At 37.2% G+C, this 24,864-nt stretch overlaps 1 protein-coding gene across 2 annotated transcripts in view; it reads left to right on the top strand.

Moving 5' to 3' along the window:
- WDR72 (WD repeat domain 72) overlaps positions 1-24,864 on the top strand; it is a 208,855-nt gene that overhangs the window by 122,667 nt on the left and 61,324 nt on the right. For both annotated transcript variants that reach the window (XM_059372862.1, XM_059372863.1), the window contains exons 17-18: positions 1,259-1,338; positions 5,354-5,555. In XM_059372862.1, the coding sequence (XP_059228845.1) occupies positions 1,259-1,338; positions 5,354-5,555 (282 nt within the window). The remainder of the gene's footprint in view (positions 1-1,258; positions 1,339-5,353; positions 5,556-24,864) is intronic.

Here is a 24,864-nt window from a genome sequence, read left to right as displayed (position 1 = left end):
TCTCTTACCTGCTGTGCTCACAAAGAAATGGAAAATATGACTTCAAAATCGTAGTGCTCTATCATACTTACATGTTTTATGCACTGATCTTGGTCATTTCAAATTCACATCATATGTTCCATCAGGGAAAAATAACGATATTAATGAGTCAGAAGTTTCATATGTCTCTTTAATATTCTTAGTTCACATTATGTTTAATACTTTCTATCACATTTCCTTTGACCACTAATACATAAAATATATATATATAACATATAATATTTATAAAATATATATTTGTGCATATATATACACATATACTTATCTTTTAATATATAAAATGAAATTCAATGAAAAGCATACCGAACTAATACTAATTTAAAGAGTTGATGCCAGAATTTCGAACACATATTAATACATTCATTTAAATAGATGATTAGAGTAATTTTCCCTCCAATGCAAGCCGTCATCATTTTTCCTTATCTTAACTCCCACGATCTGGCACCTAGATAATATACTTTAGCCATCAGAAAGCCTTAATTGATCAATTTTTCATTTGGATGATTATATGTACATTTTCAATTAATGAAAAGGCACTTATTAAGTGCTTTTTTGTGTAGGGGGCTGCTGGACACTCTGTGGATCAATTTAAATAAACCAAGCCCTAGCTCACTCTTAAAATTTCACACTGAACATTAAGGCAAATAGATAGAAAGGACATTCAAAAGGGCAAATTTAAAAGAAACAATACATAACAAAATGAGTCAGATTAAAACATAAGTGCTAGATCTATTGATCAGAGTAGTATAATTGGGTAAGGACAAATCCAAGGAAGTCTTTATATGATTGCTGTGTGATAAATGCTAATTCATGGCAAGATAGTATGTCAGGATCTATTTGCATGAGGAAGGAATTGTAAAATTTGGCCATCTGTTTTGGGTGGGAACATTATTCATTGCACACTCTGTTGGCAAAAGTTATGAAGATGGGCTTAGGGTATAAAGATGAATTTGATTTGATGTGAATATATATTCGTATAATCATTAGAAATATAAATAAATTACTAAATGGTTCTTGGCTGGTTACACATGAAAATCATTGGGTATCACAGGGTATTCATTCCTGCCCTACCTTCTCCCGGGACCGATTAAATCAGAACCTCTGGTGTTTGTGGAGAAAATACCCCCCAGGTGACTCTAACATGGAGCCAGGGTTGAGGATCATTGGGTTGCATGCATGTTAATATTCTCAAGAACAAATGTGTTCTCTGTATTTCTAGGTAAGAATGAAGCCCATATACCTGAAGCTGACATTTCACTTTTGAAGCTCATTTCCTGTTGGAGAGACCAGTCTGTGCAGGTATGACATAGTATGTTCTTGAAGTTATTAGAACAGTTCCCTGCTGTGCCTTTCTATTCTGTGAGTGGTTCAGTCATACTCTCCTTATCCCGAGAGTACCCACAAGTGGCTACTGTTGTCCTCACAGAAAATTTCCTCCCCGGGCATTTCATTTAACAGGACAAATGCAGAGACTAATAATGAGGGGAAAAGTAGAGATGGACATATGCAAGGATGCACAGGTTAGGGGGGATGAACCGGGGGCCTGAGGAAGGGATGTTTTCGTTGTTACCATACCTTATTGCCTATTGATGTTCCAGTTTGTGGCAGAATTGTCTATTATTTGATTTTAAAATACACCATGACATAAAAGGCCCTAGGCCTGGGAATTTGGTATGTGGACTTAGGAATTATTTTTCTTTTCTCGAAAGTACCTCATCTATAAGCTGTTTGAGAGAATGGGTTTCTTTAAGGCCAAATTTAAGTCCTTCTATCTCTTTTAAAGCTTTTGTGGATCTTAAAAGCTTACTAGGTAGCTTTGTATATTGTACAATAAATATCTGTGTGTTGATTAGATGAATATTTATCGGGACTTTATTCTTTTTCATGAGCTTAATAAATGTCAAATTTTGCAAGACCAGCATAGCAATAATTCCAATTACAAATGCTTATTGAAAACAAAGAAACTTAAGTCAGAACACACTGTGGGGCTGACACCACAAAACCAAATAAACACAGTTGGAATGGTTATTGAAACATGTTTCCATGGCCTGTGAGTTTCTACATGGTTTGCCACTAGCCTAGCCTCTTTATTCATCATTCTCCCTCCTGCTCTAACTAGCCACACTGACCTTTTTATTTCCAAAATACACAGTGCTCATTTCCACCTCAGGGCCTTACTGCTCTCTTGGGCTGGAATTCTAATTTTTCCATTCATTGTTTGAGTTTTACCTCAAAGGTCAACTCCTCCAAGAAGTCTTCCCTGATTACCCACCTCATGTTGTCACTACTCCATGCCTCCAGTCACTATGGCATTACCCAGTTTTATTTTCTTTGTTGCAGTTGCTTTTAATGGAAATGATAGTATTTGCTTTTTTGCTTGCTTATCTTCTGTCTTCTTGCTGTTATTGAAACTTGCTGAGAGCAGGGACTCAGTCCGTCTCACTCACCCCTCAATCACCAATGCCCAGAAAAGTAGTAATCATGGCAGCCTGTCAATAAATATTTAACAAATGAATGACTAGCTATGCAAAAGCCTCTGGGACTATCAAATAAACATTAGTACATTTTTATTTTTACCAGCGTGTTAGCAAACATCCTAAGAGTCTCTATTAAAGGCAAGATTTTTTTTCCCCCAGTAGCCTAAGAATTCCTCACCAAGGGAAAAAATCCTGAAGGAAAAGAATTCAACAGAAAATTTATCCTGAATTGCTCTAACTAAAGGTATTTTGCAGTTGTTCATTTGGCCTTCAAATAAATTTTAATGTGATTTGGACATGTTTGGACTAATGGACCTTTAAGGTTCTATGATTCTATGACCTTGTGTAAAAGTCTGGCAGGACGACAAATGTGACCAGAGCATTTATTACTCACTTTGTAGGAAGTCCAAGCATCAAAGTTCTCCTCTCTTCTCTGCTGCTAACCGGATGAATAACTCTGGAAGATAGGTGTAGCTTGTTGATTCTTTTCCTCACTTGTAAAATGGGAATGAAAATCCTTGGTCCTCTGGGAGCAACAGAGCCTCTTGCATTTTAATGCTTCATTAACCAATCCTCAAATTCCTTATAAAGCTGTTCATCTAAGCAGTTAGTCAAATCATGTTAAGCTGAATCTACTTCTTAATGTATTTTAGGTGGTAATGGAATGTTTCTGTCAAGTAGCAGAATCCTACCTCACAAAGTGAAGGGGGCTGGGGATAAGAATGTGTTAATTTTGCAGATGAATGAGTTCGTCTGGAGATTGCCTCTTTTGCTTCTAATGCATGTAATATGTCCCACAGAGAAATAAATGCTGAAAAAGCAACAGTAAGATTTTGGGGTTGCTCATTTGCGTGTTTCTGAAGCTTCATTAAAATTCCTTGGATTTTATAATCTAACACCAGTGGGTGAAATCATGACATCCAGGCCTCCAGGGACAAGTATTGCTTTCCCAGGAGATGCTGCAAAGATGTGAAAAGTCATTGTGGACCAAGTGTTGAGAAAATACTTTTCTTCTGAAAATTCTGGACACTGGAACCACAAGCAGTCCACAGGGGCTCTCGTGAGTCTTCGTAACGCTCTGTGCTATTTTACAGAACTTTGCTATGTCAAGGTTTTAGTAGAAAACCATTAAAATGTTTAGCTTGCCTATGGCATAGTAATACTTCTAGTAATAAGAATATGGCCCAGATTTGTGGCCGTCTCTTTCCAGCCAATGGATTTGTAAATCTTCACTTAAATCTCTGCACATTCTCTCATAAGAGTGTAATGCTTTGCACATCTGTCTTTTCAAAGAAAATTATTTCTGTGCATTTGGGAGACAGCTTTACAGCTGCACTGCTTTCAATTCTAGCTCATTATTAAATTCAAAAAGTTATATAATATATTGTCTAAAAATTTTATATTTTGTTGGGGAAAATTCTATCCCTACTAACTATCGCAAAATTTATCTACTGTATTTATATACTAAAGAGATTAAAGTATTGATAGTCAGAAATTATCAATAAATTCTACTTTCTACACTTTATTTTTTTAAGTACAGAATCTATTTCAATTCCATTAGCATTTATTTAGTACCCACTGTATACCAGATATTGTGATAGCATTATTACATGCTTATAAGATGTACCATCTGCTGGTGGATTGGAGCCATGCTGAGTATTGATTTCACACTGAGCACAAAGTGTGGGTTTGAGTTTGTTTCTAATTGAGTGAATGCCATTCAGTATTCGCTTTTAAGTTTTATGACTGAGTATCCTACTCATTATGACTAATATGTTTTATTCAGTTATTTCTGCTTCCTCTTATTTTTTTGATGATACTCATATTATTTACTCTTATAATATTAGTGACAAATATGTGAACAAGCTAGGAAGAGTAAAGGTACGTTGTCACTGATTTTACTAAGGGATGAGGATATAGAAACTTGGGAGGACATATACTAAAAAGGACATAGAATCAGCGGTCGGAAGGCCTGTTCATCATATCTATGAGATGTCCTGTCCCAGCTTCTTCATTTAAAAAAATGAAGATATTGGATTAGATGTCTATGACAAGCATTCCCTTCCCCCTCGACCCAATCATAGATCCTTGACTGAATATGTACAATAATTGGAAGTCAAGCTTTGCAATATTTTTAAACTGTGTACAACCATGTACACATACACACAATTTATTTTTTTAATATATATTTTATTTATTTATTTGGCAGACAGAGATCACAAGTAGGCAGAGAGGCAGGGGTGTAGGGGGGTAGGAACAGCTCCCCACAGAGCAGAGAGTCTGATGCTGTGCTCAATCCCAAGATGCTGGGATCATGACCCGAGCCAAAGGCAGAGGCTTTAACCCATTGAGTCACCCAGGTGCCCCAACATCCACACAATTTAGTGAGATTTATTGTTAAAGTCTTGTCTTCAGCTTTCTGTATTAAACCTGAATTTAAATCAAGTGTTTTTAGCTAAATAGTGCTTTCAAGCTAGACATTATTTGAGGAGCTAAACTTGACTTTAAGAAACAGTATAATATCTTCAAATTCATTTTCTTTATCTTCTGGCAGAAATGAAAGTACCTTAGGTGAAAGAATTGAGAACTCCTTTCAACTTTCCTTTTAGAATCTCTTGTGTTAGCAAAAGAACAGTGTGTTGGTCTGGGTTCCAGTGTTCAGTATCTGCATTTCAATTGTTTCAGATGCTAATTCTAGTGGATGGGAGTGGTACACTTTATGTGAAACCTATTTAAGTCCAAATTCCAGGCTCTCAACTTGATGGAAGACCCCAAGCATTTGTAATAATCTCCCCCCGCCCCCTGCCAAAATGATTAAAAAAAAAAAATCTTTATAGGTAACTGAAGCAATACAAGCCGTTCTTTTGGCGGAAGTTCAACAGCATATGAAGACGTTGAGTAAAACACCAGTAAACAGTCAACCAGTGTCCATGACAGAGGACGTTCACTGTGAGATGAAGCAGATCCTGCAGAAGACAGAAAGGACCAGGGGGAAGGAGATAGACTTACAGTGTACTACAGACTCCTGGCCTCTGCAAAGTAAGTACAAAATTTATTGACATGCACTTTCATCAGATCTTTTTCTACTACTTAGAGTACGTTCAGAATATGAGTTCACAATATATCATTTCTGCAAAAACTGAGCCAGGGCCCTGTTTCTGACCTATTCGGCTATCAATTTCTTCTTCTAATTCTCAAGTTTCTGATAAACCTTCTAAGTTCTATTATAATCAATGAATATTTTTTCTAGAACAAAAATCTGTATTGTTTACAAAAATATTTTTAAATTAAGTGAAGGAAAATGAAAACAAAATTGGGGCGCCTAGGTGGCTCAGTCGGTTAAGCATCTGCCTTTGGCTCAGGTCATGATCCCAGGGTCCCAGGATCAAGCCCCAAGTCAGACTCCCTGATCTGCAGAAGCCTGCTCCTCCCTCTCTCACTCCCCCTGCTTGTGTTTCCTCTCTCACTGCCTCCTCTTTGTCAAATAAATAAAATTTTCTAAAAAAAAAAAATGAAAACAGGATTAACAGTAGCAGCTTAATGAGATATTTTAAGAATATCTTGATAATGATGGATCCTAAATTTGTTTCCACTTGATACCTTGGTAATAGCCATGTGCTGGATTTTTTTTTTTCTCTCCTAAAAATAAGAAATGTAGTAGAGACTAAAACTAAATTGATTCATAGGTGGACCACTTGATTTTATAACAAATAAAATTTTATCATTGTAACTTCATAATGATAATGTTTATGGTCATGGCTAGCAGGTGAATCTCAATTTCTGCTATAAAATGTTATCTGATTTTTCAACCCATTAGCTGTGACTTAAAAAATAAAAAGGAGTAAGTACAAATTTGGTATTCAGCCTCACTAGGAAGCTTTTGATGAACAAGTTACTTTATGATTAAATATATATTTTCCTCAGAGAAACATGTTACAAATTTACATGTTCCAGGGTGTGAAAAATTATTAGGTATTTCTTTTAGCTCTCAGAGAGAGATTTTCTTTTTTTTATTTGGGACTCAGAAAAATGTTGCTATATTTAAAATGTTAAATCCTAGAACAGAGGTCAATCTTAAAGATCTATTATATTTATTTCTTACTGTTTTTATAAGATCGTTTATTGGACAATACTATGTAGTGAGAGAGGATACGTTGCAGGGAAAGGCTTCATCTGTGAAGGCCAAAGATCAAAGTAGTTAGAATATTTCCTAATTCCAAGACAATCACTGAAGATGATAAATTCAATAAGCAATTTGATAAAGCTTAATGGCAATTTCAAGTCATTTGTTTGTCTGTTGTCCAGAAATTAGCTTTAATTATCTGGTAAATTCAACTGCCTGAAGGAGCTCCTTTTTGATCATATCACATAATTGTAGTTGTATTACACCTTTCAAGCAAGAAGAGAAAAATTCCTTTTTAAATTAATTTTCAGAGAGTGCATGTGGGTTCTTGATTCATTCGGTGAGGCACTGGTAGTGTCATTAATATGTTTCTTCCAGCTCCCCAAAGACAGCTAGTGTCATTCATCATGTGTTAACTGTCATTAGGTGGCATTTATATGCTTTATCCCTAAGCTTGGGTGTCTACCTTATCCTTTGGCCCATAGCCTTCTTTTCAAATATTCATGGCGGGTTATCAAGGTGAAACTTTTGATAACTTTTGCTATCACATGGCTTATCTGTTATTTGAAGTTTCACCAGATTGAGCCTTGTTCTGTTCCCAAATAATTTGTGGGTATAAGAAATATACTCTGGAATTTGGTCTTACTATGACTAAAGACATCTGGATTTTTAAGTTAGATATTAACTATCTTCAGATCATTACTGAATGGTCCTTGGCCAATGTTAAAAAAAAATATAGGGTTAATTTGTGATAACAGTTAGAATACAAAAATATTAAAGTCACTTTTATATATTAGTGGATATAATTTAGAATATTTTATTTAAAAGAAATGAAGATTCACAAAATTCTGAGCACATATTTTCATCAGAAATACTACCTGTAGGAAAATACTAACTACAATTACAATTAAGTGGAAACACATAATGTGCATTGAAAAGGAAAATTCCTGGGGTGCCTGGGTGGCTCAGTGGTTTGGGCTGCTGCCTTCGGCTCGGGTCATGATCTCAGGGTCCTGGGATCGAGCCCCGCATCGGGCTCTCTGCTCTGCAGGAAGCCTGCTTCTCTCTCTCTCTCTCTCTCTCTCTCTCTCTCTGCCTGCCTCTCTGCCTACTTGTGATCTCTGTCTGTCAAATAAATAAAATCTTAAAAAAAAAAAAGAAAAGGAAAATTCCCAAGAAATATTATGCTGGAAATTAACATTGTCTTTCTTTCCTTCTTTTTGGAAAAAAGCAAAAAAGCTAAACAAACAAAATCATTTTTTGAACTATTCAGAGAAACTTTATAAAATTGCAGGAAAAGTTTTGGACCTTTATTGAGTGGAATGTACTATATTACTTATTGGATTTTTAAAAAAATAAGCAAAAAGCCATTGTATTTATTTCACATGTCCTGATTCAAAAGTTAAGGGGACAGTAGAGATACTGTTCACTAGGTATGATTATTCCTCAAACTTTAAAAGCAGATTTACTTAGATCCAGTGTCACTGCAACCTATTGCCGAATATTCTTATGATAAATGGTTTATGTTCTTTTATTTTCAGGTCCTTGCTCATTTGTCCTCTGTGAGCACTCCTCCACCATTCTCCCCTCTAATTTCTTTTATTCTTTCTTGATTTCCTAGTGTCTTTTTTTTTAAAAGATTGTATTTATTTATTCATTCGAGAGAGAGGCCATGAGTGGGCTCTTGCCACATGGGTTGGGGGGGGGGGGGGGTAAGGATGGGGGAGGGGCAAAGGGAGAGAGAGAATCAGAAGCCCAGTGAGCCTGAGATCATGACCTGACCCAAAATCAAAAGTTGGAAGCTTAACCCACTGAGCCACCCAAGTGCCCCTTGGTATCTTAGTTTCTTAATGCATCTTATTTGTAAATTGTTTGGAAAGTAACAGATGATGGCTTTATTATGTATGGATACTCATAAGCTTCTTTAATGCCAGAATGGAGTATATTTGGTTTATTAGCATTATTGTAATATGGCAGTAATAGGTTATAAGGAAAAATAGTAACAATAATTATTGCACTCTTAATACACTCCAGCTATAATAAATATATACTAAATATTTTATGATATACTAAATATTTTATGAATGTTTTCTCACTTTTTCCTTTAATTCTCACATAATTCACATAAACCCTAACTCTCTTCCCAACATTTGAGTTATTTGTGTAAACAATTTTAGCTTTTTAAATGTCCATGTTTATGGAAATGAAGTTTCAGAGGAACACTGAAAATAACTACTTTCTGAAAAAGAGATTCCCATAGTGATACCTAGGCTTATCCTGAGAAATTGCCTCTGTACGCTTTTTGACATACTTTCTCAGACACATTAAAATAAACAGTATTTTTTTTTTTTAATTTACTTGACAGGGAACACAAGTAGGCAGAGAGGCAGGCAGAGAGAGAAAGAGAGAGGAAGAAGCTGGCTCCCTGCTGAGCAGAGAGCCCGATGTGGGGCTTGATCCCAGGACCCTGGGATCATGACCAGAGCTGAAGGCAGGGGCTTTAACCAACTGAGCCACCCACGCACCCCAATAAACAGTATTTTTTTAAAAAAGTCTATCCTTGTGCCAGCTATCTTCAGTGTCACTAGTGTGTCTATCTTGTACTTTGAGGCATTGTTTCCATTATTTTTTTCTTTTATTATTTATTATTACCTATTTCATATGGGTCATAGTGTTTTACAGTTTTGTTTTTGCTTTCTATTTATTTTTATTTTTTTATTATGTTCAATTAGCCCACATATAGCATTGTCCCATTTTTCAAAAATAAATGACGTGGGACTTGAAAGAGTTGACATGCTTTGTCTAGAGTCACAAAATTAATAAAAACAGGGAGGCAAACCCAGATATTCTCTTAAGCACTGTGTTCTAATCCAGTAAACTGCATTTTCCATAGTGGCAGCATGGAGGAAATTTGCTCTAAGTCAGCATGATCTGAAAATTGAATAATTTATCGAGTGGTTTTCTTAGATTTTTATTTTCCTCTCATAAATCATACTTTCTATTACCAAAGAAAATGCAGAGTGTTCAATCATTGCCATCTCCGCCCTTATAATAAAGAAAATCACCAGGTTTCTTCAACTATTTGAACATGAGATGCATTTAGAAAGCAATGGAAGGAAATCAAGTGAAGTGAGAAAAGTAGTATAATGTGTGTTTGAAGTTTATAATTTTATATCTTACTTATTTTCAATGTTTTCACATTTCACAGCATGTATTTTATTTGAGGTCTTAATATCTGTGTATTGGTATTTTACGGCAGAGTGCTGATTTTTCTGACAGTTACATTGCTCTCTTCCTTCATTTCTTTAATAATAAATTGTAGAATTAACATTCACATTTGAAGCTAAGAGTCATTGCTTTAAAAATCAGCAGTGGTTTCTGTTATTAAAATGCATTTGAAAGTTACTTCCCCCTTTTTTTTTTATGTTATTTGGATCAGTTTAAACAAGTGCTCTAAATTGTTCCATTAAATGAATTGGTTGAAATAGAAATGGAGGCTTTGTAGATAAAACTGTCACTTTGAAATTATTAGCTGAATTTAAATTCACGTTAAACTGTGTAGTTGTGAAGATGATGCATCATATGTGGGTATTGCAAATAATCTTTATTACATGAATCGTTTTCAAAGACTTATCTACAAAATTCAATAATGAAAATGTGCTCTTTGTTTAAGTAAAACCATGCATTTGTGGTAAATAAGGGAAATAAACATCCACTCAATAGAAAAATTTTCTGGTCCTGGTGCCCATTGGCAGAAGGACTGCATTGGGACAGGCTTCCATTGCCTGTTGAATTTCTTGGAAGGAAATCTGTCTAGTTGTGGAAAGGCTTTGAAACAGTTGACTACCTCGGAGGGAAACTTTCTTGATTATATTTATCTATAGTAAATGCATCTTCTACCCTCTGTGAGCTCTCCAGGTTAAATGAGAAGGCCAATGCATTCTTCTTTGTGGAAGCAGGAAAGTAGCGGGAGACACATCATTGAAAGCCTTGAGAGTCATAGCAAGGTCTTAGGCTTCTCTCTGAGCAAGATAGAAAATCATTTGCACAAACAGCAGGCACATATTTTAATGAGATATGTTGCCTACAGTTCAGAGGCCAAGGGTAGACAGAAGGAGATCAGTTGGGAGGCCATTATGCTAACTCAGAGGATAGCAGCTTGGTACGGATATGGTGCTTTGGATGAAGTGATCAGAATCTGAATGTATTTTGAAGGTGTAACTTACAGTATTTGTTGATTGATTAGATATGGATGAATAAGATAATGAAAATCTATACTTCTGTTTTTTCAAACAAAAGATATTTGATACATGGGTCGACCCTGGTACCCTGACTTGATTCCTATGTCGAGTAGTGCAGTGTCACTCACATATGATATTCCAGGAATGCCAAAGGAAAAGTGGAAAACCCATTTTACAGACAGCTGTCCCTGCTGTGTTCAGTTTTAAGTGTCTCTGCCTAGATGACCTACAGATTTTCATTTTTAATTTTAGCTAACCCTCAGAAAATGGACTAGGATTTTTTGCCAAGAAACCATGGATTGAAGATAATACTGGCAATGCAAGCTTAAGCAAATAAGATGTAAGTGGCATTGCCAAACTTATCTTAAGTTACATTAGGAGGTGTGCGTGTGCGTGTATTAAGGACTTTTTTTTGAAATTTCTATTTTTTCTATATATTTTATAAAGGGCCTCATGTTGGTATACTAATAAAATACATGTTTCAGAGAACTTTTCTGTTATTTTCTACAAGAAAGGATCCCAACCATAGCCCTTGGGTAGATTAAGCTAAGAGGACAGGTGTGATAAGCTTTCAGTTATTCAGGGTGGGTAAGTTGATATTGTCCATGGCACACTGTTCTTTCTCCAAGACTTTGAATAAATCTTCATGCATCTCTCCTCTATACTACTCCTCTGCCTCTATGTACTGGTCCAAGAGTTAGGGGTGCCACAGGGAATGAATTGGAAATCTCCAAATTAGCATTGGGGTAGCCATGAAGTGTGTCAGATGCCACAAAAGAGGCTGCAGGAGCACATCAAAGAGGCACCTGAGCCAGTCTTGAGGTCATAAAGTCTTCTTAGAAAAAAAAAAAAAATGCCTAATCCAAGACCTGAAAGATGGACATGATTTAGCCAAGCAAAAAGTTGAAGTGGGAGAAGATAATTCTTTGCTAGGAGTACTAAAGCCAGTTATGCTTTTTCTTCCTCCCAAGAATCATCTGGTAAATACATGTATGAATGAGGAAACTGGACATTAGACAGAAACCCATGGGCCCTTAATTTCTTCTCTAGAAAACATCTGTGTCCTCTTTGAATCCCCTTGCTCCAATGCCTTCCTTTCCTAAGCCTCAGCCTTCCAGAATAAGGACAGTAATAATGACAAGAATACAGTTTAAACTGATATGGCTTAGTATGTTTATTTCCTTAAAGATTTTATTTTTTTATTTGAGAGAGAGAGAGAGCACGAGTGCGTGAGAAGGGGGGGGCAGAGGGGCAGGCAGACTCCTGCCAAGCAGTGTTCAGTCCCACCACCCTGAGATCATGACCTGAGAGGAAGTTAGACACTTAACTGACTGAGCCAGCTACCCAGGCTCCTCAAACTTAGTATGTTCTTTTTTTTTTTTTTTAATTTTTTAATTAACATATAATGTATTGTTAGCCCCAGGGGTACAGGTCTGTGAATCGCCAGCACTCACCATAGCACATACTCTCCCCAATGTCCATAACCCCACTACTCTCTCCCTACCCTCTCCCCCCGGCAGCCCTCAGTTTGTTTTGTGAGATTAAGAGTCACTTATGGTTTGTCTCCCTCCCGATCCCATCTTGTTTCATTGATTCTTTTCCTACCCCCAACCCCCAACCTTGCATCTCCACTTCCTCATATCAGGGAGATCATATGACAGTTGTCTTTCTCCGACTGACTTATTTCTCTAAGGCTTAGTATGTTCTAAGTGCTTCACGTACCTCAAATTATTTAACCAAGACAACAGTTCCATGGGGATAGGTATTATTCTTATACCCATTTCCCTGATGGGAAAATAGACACGAAGAAGTGAAGTACCTTGCCCAAGATCTCCATACCAACAAACAGCAGAACCAGGAATCAAAAAAAGGCAGTCTAGCTCCAGAATTTGTGTTTTTTATCCCTACTTGGCTTTGCCTCCCACTTAACCACAATTCTCCCTCATTGTCTGTAAATTTGGCACATATTTACCAAGTGCTTCCTGTGTGACAGGGAGTCACAAGGCAGCAAAGATCCAGATATTTGGCAAAACAATGGAGAAAAGATTCTCATGAAGAAGTTAATCAGAAAATATCAAATAACTAAGTTCTACTAACCTTTGGAGTGTCACTGTAAGTTATTCTACTAAGATGTACTTAATACTAAAGACTTTTATTTGCAATATAAATTTATATAAATATAAGTTTTAGTGGTTAAAAAACAGAAGGTTTTACACCTGGAAACTAGAAATGCCAAATGGTAAATGCTAGAAATAAAAAGATTTCGCATAGACAGGGGCCCCTGTCTGGCTCAGTCAGTGACTCTTGATCTCATGGTTGGGAGTTCGAGATCCATGTTGGGTGAAGATTTTACCTAAAAGTAAAATCTTTAAAAAAAATAAAAAGAAGAAGAAGAAGAAGGAGATTTGGCATATACATATAGATTGAAAGGCGTAGAAGTTGGCAGCTAAGGGAGAAGAGAAGAGGAAATACAGAATTTCATTGTTACAGATTAATTTGAATTACATACTTAGACAATCTTATGTAAATACCAAGGCATTCATATGTTAGATGAAGATGAATTTATTTATGATAAGCAAATCAATGATCTAACACCTAGAATACATTACATACCTTTCAAAAAACACAGTTGTCATTTGGGTGGACTATATGTCTTGTATTATTTTTAGCTTCCTATAAAATTGATGGAGAAATTTCATCATTTCCCTTTCCCCCGTATAAATTCTTGTGAACTTCCCCACTGCCTCTGCCCTCTCTGTATCATCCTCAAGATTGCATTGCCTTAGAAAGACTGATAGAGTTCACTGTTCTTTTTCCAAAAGTAGTTTCATCTTTCACGGAGATTGAGATTGATGCTTTTCATCTTGGCATATGAACTAGAGTATTTCGTTGTCTTTTTTCCTCATGAGCAATCAGAATGCCAACCTGGCCCGATTGCACACAGACGGTAGCATCAAGGAATTGAGTTAAATATTTCCTTGGTAACAGTTGTGCAGGCACCACTTTATTGATTATTGTCTGCATACCCATTTAAATTTATTGACAAAGAGAAAGTGATCTAGATTCTGTTGCTGAAATCGATGTGTTTTCTACTATTGTTCTCCCAAGCTCAGACTGGCCTGCCAACACTGACCCCCTCAAGGACAGGGGTCGGGTCTATTTATCTTTTTCCTCCCATCCCCTAGGATTGGTGCTTTACCTAGTAGCTGGTAATAAGTGTTTATTGAGTGGATGGATGAATGGATGGACCGCGGGATAGCTTGTACTAAAGATTCAGCCAACTCCTAATTAGTAAGAGAAAGAGAGGACAAGGAAAATCAGCTGATTGCATTTCTTTAGCAGCTGGACATATATAGTCTTGAATATCCACTGAAATTGTGGCTCACAAGAAATTAAAAATAGAAACATGAACGAATCTAATTTGTAACCACCCAGAACTCTGCTCTTTCCTGCTGGTTGATTGCTTGAGTCTCCACTACTCATTTTGTCATAATCTGATTTCAGTCTGATGTTTTTAGAGGGCCCCAAGCCTCGCCTGAAACGTGTTGGCTTGTTCCTCATTCTGCTACAGCTTCTCCATGGGAGGATTTAAGGAACTGCCTCAAACACTATTTCCTCTATATTTGGATTCACACCCTGGGTTCTGACTTGCCTGCCTCTCTTGGGACTTCTGGCTCACTCCTGTTCACTTGGAGCCAGTGCCCTTTGCTGCTAAATGGGGGCCCTTTTGACAACCTGTTGAGCTGGGTCAGCCTCCTCCTAATTGATTCCATTCCTGAGCCTGGGATGTGGTATTATAGGAGTTTCTCCATCAAATCCAATCCCACTACACCCAATATGGATATGCATCCCTAGTTCTGGGGGGGAAAAATGGTACTACTAAATTCTTTGAGATAAAAACAAAACAAAACAGGGATTTAGTCAGCCTTGTATTCTCAGCAGATAGCATGATATCTGGCCCATGCCAAGGCAATCTTCCTAGAGTGGTGGTTGAAGAAAAAATTAACCATTCTTCTCTTCATGCCATTGGAATATCCCATTCAATCAGAATGTCATTCACTTTAGGGGGTATAGCTCAGTGGTAGAGCATTTGACTGCAGAATGTCATTCATTTTGCTGGCAGGAGCCTTATTTTTCCTTTTTTTTTTTTTGGACCTGTACTTTTTTAAAGATTTTTTTTTTTTTTTAATTTATCTGACACACAGTGAGAAAGAGAGATGTAGGCAGAGAGGCAGGTAGAGAGAGAGGAGGAAGCAAGCTCCCTGCTGAGCAGAGAGCCCAATGTGGGGCTCCATCCCAGGACCCCAAGATTATGACCTGGGCTGAAGGCAGAGGCTTAACCTACTGAGCCACCCAGGTGCCCCTGGACCTGTACTTTCTAAAAATTTTTTAAATTTTTTATTAACATATAATGTATTATTAGCCCCAGGGGTACAGGTCTATGAATCGTCAGGCTTACACACTTACCTGCATTCACCATAGCACACACCCTCCCCAATGTCCATAACCCAACTACCCTTTCTCTACCCTCCTCCCCCACTTATTTTTCCATTTTAACTCATCAATGTATCTGCCCAATTTTCAGTCTTGGAACAACTTGCATAATTTTAAAACATCTCTTATTAAGCACTTATTATGTCTAAGGTTCAATGGAAGGTACTGAAATTTTCAATTACATTGCCTTTTTATACTTCTTGTATATCCTTCTTAAATATTGTATATCATCTGGCGCTCTAATTGTTTGTTATTTGCCTTTCTTTCCCACCTCTGTGAACTCCTTGAGGGCAAAAGTTGGAACTTATTAATCTTGTGTGCCAAGCTGCTAATGTACCACGTGGGGCATGATGGGTGCTCATTAAATGTTTGTTGCCTGAGTGAGCAGATGAATGATAAATGACAGTGACAGACATGTATTAAAGAACTAGTCTGGGCAGAATGGAAGAAATGCTAAATAATATGTAAATATCTGTAGGTAGGAAGAGAATGAAAAAGATCATTATAGGGCTGATTTTTTTTCTAAAGTGTTAATTCAGAGGCATTTCTTCAAGTTTACCTATTTAAAATAGTTAAGGAATAATTTATCTGTCTAGGAAGCTCCTGGAAAAATTAATGCTGACAGATGTTTGAAGGCAACAACAACAAGTCAGAATACTTCGTTTTCAACCCATGAGGATAAGCTACAAGAAATGAAAGAAGAGCTGTTACCTTTTTTGCCACTCTTTTACCCATTATAGGTGAACATGGATTTTTTATGTCTATGCAGGAACACCAGTCTTACTCAGGAATATATGTTTGGTAGTGTTATCAGTGACATGGGGGTCTGAATGGATTTTCATGGCAAAGATATCGACAACGACAGCAGCCAGATTTGTCCATTTCTTGATATACAGGGTTAGTGGCCATCCTAGAATATTCAGGGTATATTGAAAATTTTGAAGATCTCTATGTGTAAAATAAAGTTAAGATTCTGGGCTCAGGAAATTATAAACAGGGCTTTAGTTTCATGAATGTCCAGTTGAATATGTGGAAATCATGCGAAATGTCGGGATAATTTTTCATGGTGAAGGACTGTCCTGAGCACGGCAAGACTTCTGGCATTTCTGGTCCCTTCCCACTAAATGCCAGTATCTTCACAGCGGGAAACCAGATGTTCCTTGACTCAACAATTTCCAAAGCCTTCCCCTAGGGGGCAGTACCAACCCTGCTGAGATCCATTGCCTTCTGGAAAGGGATTCTTAGACATTCTGAGGCTTTTCTTGTTTTTGTCCTTCCCCTCTTATAAAAGTGCACAGAGAGATAAAACCAAATAAGTAAACCTAAACTAATTAAAGATGTTCCTTTCTTGGATTCCTCATGTTTGTTCCTTCCTTTCCTCCATCCATGTCGTTTATACTTCTCAGTCTCTGTAGTAAATCATCTGATTGCAGTTCTGTCTCCTCCATTAGAAAAAAAAAGCTTCTTGTCCAGTTCTTTCACTTTTATCTGTGTGTCCTCCAAGCTTGGCTCTGGGCCTGGCATAGAGTCAATTTGTTGACTGATTAAATGAAGAATGTGTCTTACTGAGCTACTAAGCATTCTCCAAAGAAGTCATCAAAGAAAAATCCAAAAATTTACATTGAAATTATTTCACAATACAAAATAAACAGAGTTTATCTCAGAATTTAAAAATTAGGTAAACTAGGGGAACCTGGCTGGCTCAGTTGATGGAGCATGTGACTCTTGATCTTGAGGTTGTAAATTTGGACCCCATGTTGGGTATAGAGATTACTTAAAAATTAGGAGGGAAAAAAAAAAGAAGAAGTAAATGAACTCTTTCCCCAAACTGTAAATTGTGAAAACTGGAAATGAGAATAATGGTTAAAAGGAGATACATAGGTTCATTTAAATGTGTAGGAATATAATTCCAAAACCTTGGCTTAGGACGTATTAATTTTTGATGTATCTTCCCCATACAATTAATACTTAAAGTATATTGAAATTACATTTTGAGGTGTTCATAATATCTCTTGACATATGCAAGATATTTCCCTTGGTGTCTCTGCACCAGAGTAGGGAATAACCAATTGGATCTATCAATCATCCCACTGCTAGGTCCATCCTTCCGTTCATCAATTCATTCTGCCTCTTTTGAATATGTTGTATGATCGGTGCTGTGTTTCCCAAGCTATCTATTAGGAATCTGAGCAGAATATGATGTGGTTTCTACTTTTCAAAAGGCAGAGCCCTGTAAACATAATGAGATTACAATGCAGTATCCGATACTAAAGTTCTCATTGTTGTGCAAACAGAGAGTCACCTGAGGATGATTTTTTTGTAGGTTTTGCATAGGAGTCAACATTCACATGCGCTTTGGAGAACAGCATTGTGGCAGACATGGGGAGTTGCACTGCTTACATCACTCTCCTAAAAAGGTCTACTTGCCCAGCTGTGAGGAGTGTGGCTAGCTGACAGCTTCCAGCTGTTGGCAACTCCAGAGCCTATCCCCAAATCAGAACAGAGATCATACTCTTCTTGGGACAAGAAGCAAGGTGGTGGTGGGTACAAGGGCCTAGCTTGTTTGGTCCATACAGACCTCCTCTAGCAGCCATTCTCTGCTCTGGAGTTTCCACTGGGCTAAGAGAGACTTTCTTAGATCTGCATTGTCAATAGAGAGGTTCTTACCCAACTGTGCTTTTTGCTTTTCTTTTTTTTCTTTTCTTCCTTTCACAAGTGTTAATCTCCAGTAAACCTTTTGCTCTTCTAACTCCATCTTAACATCTGCTTCTGGAAGGATGCAAGTAATACAATGAGAAAGAGCTTGGTGCGAGAAGGGTATTTCCGGCAAGAGGATTAATGTGAGGACAGATACAGAGTGATTCTTGTGGCCTGGTCGGGAAATGGAGATGAATTTGGTGTGGGCAAGATAGAGGAAGTGAGGATGCTGTAGTCTGGATGCACCTAGATTGTAAAGGTTCTGGTCAGGGCATTTTTTTCCTGAAAGATAAAGGGAACCATTAAGAATTATTTTAAGAGGAGAAGTGAGACATTTTAGCACAAAGCAGAGAGTGAATAAAACAGAGAGAAAGAAACCCTTGTGTTCAAGTTTTGACAGAGTTAGCTGGTTAGTATTTTATTTGTAAAGCAGAACTTACTTTTCTTAGTTTTTTGTTTTTTGGGGTTTTTTTTAATTGCCTCTTTATGAACTTAGGATATTTAGATGGAAGAGTAGTGGTTCATTTCTCACATGGAGAAGGAAGGTGTGTTGATATTACATAGAGAAATTTTGCCTCCCTGCTTTTAGACTAAACACCAAATGTCAATCAGGACCTGTCAGAGTTGAGATCACGTTAGTAACACCTCCTGAGTTGCTCTGGTTTTTGTTGCTAATTTGAATTTATTTATCTTCCTTTATATATGACCATTATCATAATCTCTACCCTCCTTGGATTGTTCTTAATTTTTTCTCAACTTGTATGTATTAATATTTGGTCCAATTTCTCATCTCCTTTGGATGTATTTGTATCATTACCATTTATTGACAAGTTTGGGTTTCACCATCCATTTTTTTTCTTTTTTGTATGTGAATTTATGTAGACATTATTGACCTCCTTTTCTACAAACATCCTTAACTGAAACATTAAGTTAGACCAGGCTTAAGTGTTTGCTATTAGACAGTTTCCAGGAATAGGATATATTATTTCTCTTTACCATTTAAAAACTCCTGATTTAATGAATAGAATTTTAGCAAAGCAAGGTAACTTTGAAATGTGCTTTTCCATGTGTTTATATTAATATCCAATGAATAATTCCAAAGGTTAAGCGTCGTGATCCATCTCTTCAAGCCATCTACTTAAGTCGAGTCATTACATCACCTGCTTCTCTTACGCCATTGATTTATGTTTCTTTCAAACTGCTGAGATTGGGAAGTATCATTTATTTCTTACATGACATCCCCTACGGTATGAAACAGTGTTTCAGAAGGTAATAGCAAAATACCTGTAACGTGGTACAGCCTTGCCTCCTCACCTGTGTCAATCAGTAACGTGCCTGTTAATATCTGTTTGTTCTGGTAATACTGTAAGGGAAAGTTTTTAGTCATTCTTTTTTCCATAGTAAAGATGTCAGAAGAATCTCCAAATAATAGTAGTACTCAAATACCATAATGTGTCTGTGTAATTCTTTTTTTTTTAAGATTTTATTTATTTATTTGACAGACAGAGATCACAAGTAGGCAGAGAGGCAGCCAGAGAGTGAAAGGAGGAAGCAGGCTCCCCGCTGAGCAGAGAGCCCGATGCGGGGGCTCAATCCCAGGACCCTGGGACTGTGACCTGAGCCAGAGGCACAGACCTTAACCCACTGAGCCACCCAGGCACCCCTCCAATGGCTCTTTTTAAAGGAAAATGTATTACACAAATTTTAGAAGTGAGTTAAATAATTTCTACTGTTAATGGTAATCCACTGTTATGATATTCATATTATAAAAGCCAACTATTATTCAAAAATATAGGTTGATGAATGTAGTATGTTTATAAATTGGAGATAGTCATTTCATTTCTCCCATAGTAAATTTGCTTTAAATATTAGTTTATTACATATGTTCACTTGTATTACAAATATTTCCAGTAAGCAAACACAAATCATTTTTATATTTAGCATTTAAGATATATCTTAACTTGACCATTAAATCATCTATTAAATATTCAATTAAAGTGGGTTTTGATCCATTTTTTAAAATTAGTGGTCAGGTATTCGGGGAAACAAGCTTGCAAGATATTTCTAAAACACAATTCACTTCATTTCTTGTTCTGTGTATTTTGTCAGAGAACGCCTTAATGTAACAGAAATCAGATTTGGTGTGTATTTTTACACCAAATCAAATTGTGCAGGCGCCACCCTTGGCTTTCTCCAAAACATTATAAAGGATAAGATTCCACCATGATATACTTAAGAAAGCAGCACCGCCCTGGACAAAGTCCATACGTGAAAAGTGAAGCTACAGGAGTCTGCTTTACTGGAAAACCAAGTGTCCAATGACACCATTCAGAGTGGGATTTACAAGTTTACTTAGCTGAGTTCTGTCTTCTTCTGGAATCTATATGTAAGGGATGTATGGCTTCTGTACTTACTCTGTAGGCATAAATCATAAGTATAAATGGTACTGGGAAAAAAATGTAAAAATGGAACTGCTAAGTAGTGACTAATGGTATAAAACACTGAGATGCTCCAGTTAGAACTATATGAAGAGGGTGAAGGCATCGTAAATCATCTTATTTATTACAATTGGCAGGTTTCCCTTCCTGGTTGTCTTGCATATAGTCTCATTTTGCCTGTCCTCTCCATGCCCAATCTTCATTTCCCCAAATTTATAAGCCATAATTATAAAGTTTAATGTTGTTAATCTATTCTTTTAAAGTGTAGCGGTAATCCAAAATTATTAATTCCATTTATCAAGTCAGAAATGGAAAAAGTCAAGTAAACCCCTACAGATTTTTCCTAGTATGAAGTGCTTTTTTTAAAACACAAGTTGTGAAGTTTTCCATTTTTGAATCCTAGAGAAAGAAATTTATGCTCTCCCCATATACAAAATTGTTTAATCAGAAAGTTACTACAAAATAGTTTCTACACTACAAAGTAAATTAGGTTCTTTTCATCTTTGTATGGAATTGTCTATATTTGAAAATTTGCCAAATATTAGAAAAACAAAGCCAACTTCACCAATAACTTCTATCTTATATGTAAAGTATGAACATGTGTAAAGAGTTTTACCCATTACTAGTTTCTTTTTGTTCTTAGAGAAAAGGTCTACATTTGTGTTTTAAAACGTTCCTAAGCATCTGGACCTTTTGTAAAAATGAAGCTCCTAAGCATCTGGACCTTTTGTAAAAATGAAGCAATCAGTCAAATAGACAAACTATATCTTATTAGTTTAATTTGTAATAATTTATATAATACAGAGTTAAACACTTTGTTCAAAGATATTTCAATGAATTATGAGATTTGAAATTAAGAAAGTTGGATGCCAGTCATATAAAATTTCGTTTCGCCATCCAGCTCATTTAGTGTATTGCTTTGGATACGCTGGAGTGCAAAAATGATGGTTCATGCTGGTAAGCAGAATAGCACTCCGATACCACTTGTTCATGTATTTTTAGAAGTAAAACTGCCCACTACTAACACTAAAACACACATACAACCTCCTTAATCAGTGATCACTTATAAATTTAAGTATAAGTACAGAGATTAATCTTGGCTCAATGCAGAAACAGTTACTTGGCAGCATAAATCAATGTGTTTATAGTTTCCAAGTTTATTGAAAATTAGTATAAAAATTTGCTTTTTAATTTCCCAGTTCTTTCCCAATAGCTAGAGTACTTTAGAGTATTTTAAGAAGACAGTTTGAAGCAGATGATGATGTAATTCCCTCAGAGAAATGCTGAGGTTCCATGGAATGCAGGTTTGAAGCTGCTGGTCTGGGTCCTGAAGAGAGGCTGTGGTCCTTTCTTCACACCCTGTACCTGGTCCGTTCAGTCGGTCATGGCAATGCAGCAGACACCTGCCTCATGACCCTCGTTCTGTTCTTTTTTAATGGCCACTTTTAGTTGTATGTTTTAGTAAGAGAAATAAGGCTGATCTTGTTATTCGTCTAGCTGGCGCTGCTGTCTAGCGGCCTTGTTTCAAGACTCAAGGTATAAATCACAATCCGTGTCACCTCAGAGGGCACCCGTACGCTTCCCTGTGCCGTGGTGTAGTGCCCCGCTGGTGCCAAGCAAGCTGCTGACTTGCACAGAGACGAATTCCAGGAAGTCGTCAGCGTGGCCATTTTCCAATAATGCTCCCTGGCAGGGACTCAGTTCGGGGCTCTTTTACAAATGGCTATTACCCTGAGATCATGATGAGATTTCCTAGAAGTACACGCAACGCTTTGCACTAAAATTCCTAATTTGAAACTTTTTGTAAAAACAAAGGTTTCCCTTGCATTTTTAGTGTCACATAACCATATGTCAGTACGTTTTAGTGTCCCTTTCAGGTATGGGGGTGATTAGATCCTTTGGAGACCCGCTGTGTAAAATTAATTATTTTCACTTCGTATCACTTCGTTTTAGATGTCAGTCTTTAATTTTATGGGGTTTTTATGTCTTTCTTCAAGATGGTTGAAGAGCATGGTTGAAGAGCACTGTAGTACAAAGTTATTAACAATTCCTATTCATTCTATCAGTCCTCAGCAGTCACTGAGGGTTTATGACAAACAAATGTTGCAGTAAGTACTCCGGACATTGGGCAGCTAGCTTGGGCAATCTCGGCTTAGATTGGCCTGTCAGAAGCTACCACAGCCCCCACCACTTGAGGAATCTAAAGCACATAATAAAGTTCTTCAGTTACAGATGCAATCCTCATGCTACACAGGGTGAAATTTGGGTGCAGAAGATAATAGTCTTCACTTCCATCTTGAACTAAGGACTGTCTCCAGCTGTTGGCCCCTACTTCTTGATCTTTTTGTTACAGGCATTTGGTATTTGCTTGATTTTGAATGTCTTTATTGGGGGAAGGAGGTGGGCTAGAGATTGGTATAGACATGGTATACGAAGGGTACTCAAATACTAAGATTCCCAGGACCTTCAAATCAAGATCCTTTGTAGGTCACTGAGTCTAAACCCTTTGTTTTTCTGTCCAGAAACCTGAAATTTAGAGAGTCCCAGTGACTTACTTAAGATCCTATTATAGCTAGGTAAGGAGTGAGACAGTATTCAAACCTAACTCTTTGTATTATTTGCTGATTTTTAAAAAAATGGTGCCATTTAGTATTTTATTTTCCCCTCTCATTGCTCTTATTTGCCAGTCATGTTTGATGATTCTCCAGTAAGTGGCAGAGGAGCCACACACAAAAAGATAAGGAAACCACTTTGCATTCCTGTAAGTCCCAATTGATGGGCGTTAGAGCCTCAAGGTCTAGATGAAACTTGGAAGGAGCATGCTTTTCTCTTTCACCCCTTCATGTAAGCTTCCATCTTACTCCAGCAAGACTGTTACTGATTTTGGTTAATGTATTCTTAGAGTAACCTGTCCTAGAGACAATTGCTTCCAATAGCTAAAGTGATCCTATGAACACAAATCTGTTTATATTGACATTTCTATCACCCTCCAGTGGTGCAGTAACCCCCTTCTTCTTTAGGCTCAACCAGACATTGAGACTCACGACAGGACTACATACTAAACCTCATCCTGTCTACTGAGAAGGACAAAGACCGGGAACCACAGCTGTCTGTAGGGCAGCAGTGGGCCTTTCTCATCCAGGGTCCTTAGGGCTGTCCAGTAGCTCATCTGTGGGAGTCACCTTGCAGAACAGCCTTATAACTCTGGCAATGATTCCTTAGGCATGGCTTGCCAGGTCCACTCACAAGAAAGCCTCAGGCTATGATGACGAACATTTCTGTGGTTTGTATATATTTCCTTGTGGTCCAGATACAATTTACCAATGAGGGTACATTTTTACCATTAGTAATGTCACCTTGAGATGTAGTTAACATTCTGCCTTTCTCAGGTTGCCAAGGGAATCCAGCTAGAGTTAATCAAAGGTCAAGTTCTTATGAAGAAGAGGAAATAGATTTATTTAATTATTTTTAAAATTTTAGTTTCTAAAAAAAATTCTTTTTTTTTTTAATTTTTTATTTATTTATTTATGTATTTTTTTTTTATGAACATATATTTTTATCCCCAGGGGTACAGGTCTGTGAATCACCAGGTTTACACACTTCACAGCACTCACCAAAGCACATACCCTCCCCAATGTCCCCCCCCCCTTCTCCCAACCCCCCTCCCCCCAGCAACCTTCAGTTTGTTTTGTGAGATTAAGAGTCACTTATGGTTTGTCTCCCTCCTAATCCTATCTTGTTTCATTTATTCTTCTCCTACCCCCTTAACCCCCCATGTTGCATCTCCACTTCCTCATATCAGGGAGATCCTATGATAGTTGTCTTTCTCCGATTGACTTATTTCGCTAAGCATGATATCCTCTAGTTCCATCCACGTCGTTGTAAATGGCAAGATTTCATTTCTTTTGATGGCTGCATAGTATTCCATATATATATATATATATATATATATATATATATATATACCCCACATCTTCTTTATCCATTCATCTGTTGATGGACATCTAGGTTCTTTACATAGTTTGGCTATTGTAGACATTGCTACTATAAACATTTGGGTGCACGTGCCCCTTCAGATCAGTATGTTTGCATCTTTGGGGTAAATACCCAGTAGTGCAATTGCTGGGTCATAGGGTAGTTCTATTTTCAACATTTTGAGGAATCTCCATGCTCTTATCCAGAGTGGTTGCACCAGCTTGCATTCCCACCAACAGTGTAGGAGGGTTCCCCTTTCTCCACATCCTCGCCAGCATCTGTCATTTCCTGACTTGTTAATTTTAGCCATTCTGACTGGTGTGAGGTGGTATCTCATTGTGGTTTTGATTTGTTTTTCCCTGATGCCGAGTGATGTGGAA

This window comes from Mustela nigripes, chromosome 13 (assembly GCF_022355385.1).
Source record: "Mustela nigripes isolate SB6536 chromosome 13, MUSNIG.SB6536, whole genome shotgun sequence".
NCBI lineage: Eukaryota > Metazoa > Chordata > Mammalia > Carnivora > Mustelidae > Mustela > Mustela nigripes.
This window is presented reverse-complemented; position numbering and strand designations above follow the sequence as displayed.